Genomic DNA, 6,608 nt, shown 5'->3' with positions numbered 1-6,608 from the left:
CGTCAGCAAGTACTGTTATGGGGGGAAAAGGGAACCCTCACACACTGTTGGTGTTAATGTAAATTGCTATATCCCCTTACAGAAAATAGTCTGAAGGTTCCTCACAAACTAAAAATAGAACTACCATATATGAGCCATCAATCCAACCACTGGTATACATGTAAAGGAAATGAAACTAGTATATCAAAAATGTATCTGCATTCCCGTGTTCACTACGGTATTATTCACAGTAGCCAAGAAATAGAGTCAACCCACAGTCCATGGACAAATGAATATATGTGGCAGACAGACACAAAAGGGACTCCAGCAACATGCCACAATTTGGATGAACTTGGAGGACAGTGCTACGAGAAATAAGCTAGACCAAAAAAGACAAATACTGAATGATCTCATAATATATGTGGGATCTAAAAAAGCCAAACCCATGGAAGCAGAGAATAAAGGTGGGTACGGGAGGGTGGCATGTGTGGATAACGTTGGTCCAAGAACACAGAATTTCAGTTAGGAAGAATAACCTCAAGGTGGATTGTATCACATGGTGACTACGATTAACAACAATGTATTATATATTTTAAATTACTCAGAGTTCTCCCACAAAAAATGAGGCAATACATGTTAATTAGCTTGAGTTAGCCAAATGTATACACGGTTCAAAACATCATGCTGTACACCATTAATACATAAAATTTTTATTTGTCCATTAAAGAATCAGCACAGACATCCAGGATGCTCAAGAGATAAGCAACATCTTTGGAACACCCACCAGGGGGACTTTCATTACATATGTATCTAATAAAAGGGAGGGAAATACAATGGTTTCCAATTTTAAATTTTATTAAAGTACAGAGTTAACAAGTTTTGCATTTTTTACATAGGAAAAGACTAGTCAATTGCATATGCCTTATAGAAAAATTAACATTCAAAAAACATATAAATCCATAATGAGTTTTGTGACTAAAGGGGAAAAATAACTATTTTAGCAAGTTAGCAAAATTCTAACCATATCAGAGACTGTTACAAATTCCAAACAGTAGATTTACCACACATATTGCATTTTCAAATTCAAACATACCAAAAGGTAACCATACAATTTGGCTACAGCTAGTTTCTGGAAAGTTTAAAAAAATCAACAAAGTTATATCTATAACAATTCTCTTAAATTTCTTATAAATAGCCCTCAAGACATATATTACACATCTGCTGTAAGCTTTCTTTACCTGAGAGAATTTCCCAGGATCCTTTATCTCAAAGGATTACCTTAAAAGAATCCTTCCATCATTTTACAACCCTTCTACAGTAAAAGAACGAGACATGTGCATTCTTAATCCACCTTTCCCCCATTTAAGTGTTTCTCTGAATGAAATTTTTTTTAAAGACATACTCTTTGGCAAATAAAGCCAAATATTTCAACCTTTCAAAATGACTACCTCTGTGGATGATTTACTAAGGAAGGAGAGAGAGAGAGAAAGAGATCTAAAGACCTGTGCAAACAGCTCTCCAGTTCTGTGAAATCAAAGATCCAACATGAGAGAACCTACCTCTACCTGAAATGCAAAACTAAATATTGGCAAATTAGCAAGTCATGGAGAAGATCCTACAGAGAACTCTGTGAGCCACGCGGCTACTGCGCTGTCCACGATGAAGGAGGGCCCAGGGTTCTTTATGGGCCAGTCCCCTCCTCCCTGTACATTAAACCCTCTTTCATTTCAAAGAGGTACAGGACATAAGTGTCCACCACAATGAGACACTAATTTAGAAAGGCAACAAAAGGGGCGGCGCCTGTGGCTCAGTTGGTAAGGCGCTGGCCCCATATACCGAGGGTGGCGGGTTCAAACCCGGCCCTGGCTGAACTGCAATAAAAAAATAGCCGGGTGTTGTGGCGGGTGCCTGTAGTCCCAGCTACTCGGGAGGCTGAGGCAAGAGAATCACTTAAGCCTGGGAGTTGGAGGTTGCTGTGAGCTGTGTGATGCCACGGCACTCTACCGAGGGCCATAAAGTGAGACTGTCTCTACAAAAAAAAAAAAAAAGAAAGGCAACAAAGGGAGGGAAAGGCCCCGATAGCTTAAAGGCAGGCTCTGCAATTCCCTCTGCAGGGTAACGTAAAGCACCAGTGGTGGTAAACTTAGGCAAAAACTAAATAAATACACCATCTTAAAAAGGCAGAGCGTGACAATTTGGGGGTAGTGTTGGGGAACTGACACTACACTGAGGTCATTTGTAAGGAAACATCCTCTGAGAAACCAGAGAGAAGCAATGTCGTATGAGACTGGACCCCACAGCCCCAGTAACCTCACCCTCCGTCCAGCCTCACATACCCGGTCTACGTCCTCCACAAAGAAGCTCCAAATATCTCTGCAAACAATGACTTCAGACAATTTCCCAAGAAACTGTGAGGACAAAACAAAACCAACCAAACAATATTAAAAAAACAAACAATGACAACAAAAAAACCCTCAACCAGGTAGGAGAGTGATAGGGTTTCCAAAGGCTTACGATAGGATGATCCCAATCTCCAGCCAGGTGACACATCTAGGGACAACACTTCCCTCAGTCAGTGTTTACTCATGAAAATGAGAGGGAAAAATTTTCTACTGCCAATGAATGACACAAAGGAAACATACACAATTCTTTAAAATCTTCAACTGTTATGAGCACATGAGAATGCACTTTTTGAATCCCGTACATTACAATGAGTTGCAAGAATGAAAGGTCTACTGTTTATTCTATTATTATTTTTGTGAGACAAGAGTCTCAAGCTATCACCCCGGGTAGAGTACTGTGGCGTCACAGCTCACAGCAACCTCCAACTCTTGGGCTCAAGCAATCCTCTTGCCTCAATTTTTCTATTTTTAGTAGAGATGGGGTCTCGGTCTTGCTCAGGCTGGCCTCAAATTCATGAGATCAAGCAATCCACCCACCTCAGCCTCCCAGAGTGCTAAGATTACAGGTGTGAGCCACTGCGCCCAGCCTAGGTCTACCGTTTTAGAAGTTATCAGTGAGTTGATCAAATTAACACCCTTATTATAGCAACTCAAAGCGATGGGCACAACTTTCCCAGTTTCTTAAATCACAACAGCACACAAATAGAGGTTCTTGAAGCCTATGAATATTGACTCATCACCTGAGTAGTGTACCTCACAATTCATGATCATGACTGTCCTCTTATTTATATGCCCTCTGTCCTCAGAGTACATCCACCTACCTCTCTTTCAATCATCCAGATAAACTTGCTAATATTGTCAGTTGAGAATAAAAATCAGAGCAACTGTAACTCTTCCTCTTGCATAAGAACCACCTTCAGAAGGAATTGTACACCGTGAGATTTACACAGCTAGAAAATGTGGGCTGGCTGGGCTGGCCCCAGAAGGAAGCTATGAGGGCCTTCCACTGGCAGCAGTCCCTCCTTTGTGTTTCCCTGAGCTTCTTTCTGCAGAGGAAAGGGGGCTAACAAGGGCCAGCCAAGGAATATACAGCCTTGTCAGCTCAACCTTGATCTGGCGGAAGGGCTAGTTCCAAAGTCACACCAGCTGGCTGCCAGACCCAGCTGAGAAGACAAGTCAAAGACTCTACTTGTCCCTAGCAGGAGAGAAACATACCATGCCAGTTATGACACTACCCTGGCTCTTGATTTGCCTTTCTCATAGGGTTTCCTAAGGATAATCTTGGCTTACCTAGAGCCCAAAGTCACTGTACCACCCGTTGTGTGTGACATACACCCTGCTCTCCAAGCCACGTCCTAGGCCATGGAGCTTCCACCCCCACTGGCCTAAAGTGTCTCGGGTTGGCACAGGGCTATTCATTTTGAGAAGCCAGATGGATCTTTGAACTGCTGCACACAAAGAGCTCCTGACCTTCACAAAGAAATCTGATGAAGTTTACCAAACATGAATCTCTTACACTGAGTGCCTTTTAAAATGGAATCTCAAACACTGTAAAAAATAAGGGAAGTTCTAAAGGAGTTAATCCCCTGGATTTGCTTCTCCCTTTTTTCTTGAGAGGAGGGTGAAGGAGTAGAAATGAAGACTGACTCATCTCCCCACCAGCATTGGCACACGGAGCCCGGCTTAGGAGGGCTCCAATCAACTCATACAACAGGCCACAGAGAAAACATGTATAGGCTGAGTCTTTTTAATTCCCAAACCCTCACTTTCAGGGAGCTCTAGAAGATTCTTTCTACCCTGCATGAAATACTAATAGGAGAGCCCCCCCCAGTGTCTCCACTGGTGTCTTTAATGGACTTTCCACTTGCACACTCTTTCCTAATGAAGAACATCGATGCTGAAAATGGACATATTCCTGGGTAGCTGCTGCAAGTCTCAGTGAGCGTTACAAGTATGTGTTGTGGAAGAGTCTGCGGAGATTGTGTATGGCTTAATTAAATATCCCCAACCACCCACGCTTTCTGTAAGAATATTTGGTCACTTTCACAGCTTGTCTAACAGGCTTGTGACTGAGGGCTATGTGAGGCTGCCTGGGATCCTCACCTCAGGAAATTCCCGCCTCAGTAAATCTACTCCAGGGAAACCATAATGTTCCCATTAAAGATTTGGGAAACAAAAGCTCTTTTGCTTTGACAATTTGGAAGGCCTCAAGGTGGAGGAGAAACTAAGGGGCCGACCTTAGCCACGGAAAGAGGTGTGTGGCAGGCTGAAGCGCCTTTTCAGTGAAGGTCTCAGAGCATAAGGTGTACAGCCCTACCCAGTGAGGATTACAGCCCTACCCAGTGAGGATTACAGCCCTTACAGCCCTCTGTCACTTAGGCAAAGAAAACATGAACCTCGTGCTCTGATCACGTGAAGAGCGACGGGAGCAGGTCCAGGCCTACTGCAGTGATCTGGATCAGGTGGTGACAACACAGTGGGGAACCGCGCGGGGCAGATGGAGCAAATTGTGCTTATACTTTTTCACATTATTACAAAGATGCAGAGCCTGGAAGGATGAGGAGACCCCTGAGGAGGAGTCAGGACTGTGATTCCCAGCATCACAGCCTCGAAGGGAAACGCTGGCAGCCACCAGGAAGCATCTTGCACCCTACAAATACCAGGGGCCCTGCAGGCGACACATGTCCTATGCTCAAAGCCCACGGAGGACAAGGCTCCAGAAAAACTGGCTGAGAAGGGTTTGGGGGCTCAAAACTCTGGCATGTTTTCCTAGTCCAAGGATGAGAATGAGAGACCAACAACGAAGGTTTTTATCCCTGTGAAAGAAAGTTGTACCCCCTCCCCCGAACTCTATTTTGGCAAAAAAAAAAAAAAACATATAGAAGGAAAGTATCACAACATTAACCACTATCTGGTTCCCAGCAGTAAGACAAACAAAAATATATATTATCACCCATGATCAGTCTGGTTGAAAATTTCAAATCCTTTGGAGCAAACTGGTAGTTTCTTTTCAAATTTAAAAATTAAAAAACTAATCAGGAGATTTTTTTCTGAAAGCCTTTTCAGACCCACTCAAGCACTGAGGACCGTCACTACTCGAACCCCTGGGACACTGTTCAAAGGATGGCACTTCCGGGCTGCAGGCCTACTGAGCCGAGGGCACTGCTGACGTCCTCACACAGAGAAATGCGGAGAAGGGCGGCAGAGAGGGGTGACCAGTGTCCCCAGGTACAGCAGCACACATATCCAGCAGGAGGTCATCTTGACCCAGAAGATGGACCAGCTCTCGCTGAAGAAGGCTTCAAGGTGGGCACTTTCATAGCTGCAGAAGTAAGAGACCCAGCCGTGGTCAGAGCAGGAACAGTGCTGGTAGTAGGGGTCTATTTCACTGTCTCCCTGCTTCCTAGCCCACCAGAGCGTTTCTTTTTTCCTTTTTTTTTTTGTGCCATTTGGCCATGGCCAGGTTTGAACCCACCACTTCTGGTATATGGGGCCGGCGCCCTACTCCTTGAGCCACAGGGGCCGCCCTCTTTTTCCTTTTTTAACCACTCAATTGTGTGATATAATTCATACCCATTCATAATTAACAAAATTCATAGACAGACAAGCACAGCCATAACCACAATCCATTTTAGAACATTCTCATCACCCCAGAAAGAAATCTCGTACCCCTTAGCTGTCCCTCCCCTTCCCACTGCCCCCGTCACCGTACACTCACCAATCTAATCGACTTTCTGTCTCTCTGGGATTTGACCCTTTTATACAGTTAAAACAAAAGGAATCGTGTGACCTCCTACAATAGGTTTTCTTCACTTAGCATGCTATTTTCAAGGCTCATCCATGTATCAGGATTTCATTCCCTTTTATTGCTAAATAATATTCATTGCATGGACATAGCAAATTTTGTTGATCCATTCACCAGATGATGGACATTTGAGTTGTTTCCACTTTTTGGCTATTATGTATAATCCTGCTATGAGCATTACTGCACAAGTTTTTGTGCAGACATATTTTTCTTTTTGTCTTGGGTATACACTTAGGAGTGGAATAACTGCACCACACTGTAACTCTATGTCACCATTTAAGGAACTGCAAAACTGTTTTCCAAAGCCGCTTCATCTCACATTGCTACGAGCAATGCAAGAGGATTCCGATTTCTCTATTTCCTTTAAGTTACAGCTCCGTGAATCCAGTGAAATCTTCCAGAATCCCTGTGCTGAAGCTGCC

At 43.6% G+C, this 6,608-nt stretch overlaps 1 protein-coding gene across 1 annotated transcript in view; it reads right to left on the bottom strand.

Annotated features, from left to right (window-relative positions):
- Positions 1 to 2,026: 2,026 nt before the first annotated feature.
- Positions 2,027 to 6,608, bottom strand: part of SERINC5 (serine incorporator 5) — a 104,481-nt gene continuing 99,899 nt past the window's right edge. The window contains exon 12 of the mRNA XM_053587624.1: positions 2,027 to 5,703. Within this exon, the coding sequence (XP_053443599.1) occupies positions 5,556 to 5,703 (148 nt within the window). The 3' untranslated portion in view covers positions 2,027 to 5,555. The remainder of the gene's footprint in view (positions 5,704 to 6,608) is intronic.

This window comes from Nycticebus coucang, chromosome 1 (genome assembly GCF_027406575.1).
Source record: "Nycticebus coucang isolate mNycCou1 chromosome 1, mNycCou1.pri, whole genome shotgun sequence".
Classification (NCBI taxonomy): Eukaryota; Metazoa; Chordata; class Mammalia; order Primates; family Lorisidae; genus Nycticebus; species Nycticebus coucang.
The sequence above is the reverse complement of the archived record's forward strand: the minus strand, read 5'-3'. Positions and strand labels throughout refer to the sequence as shown.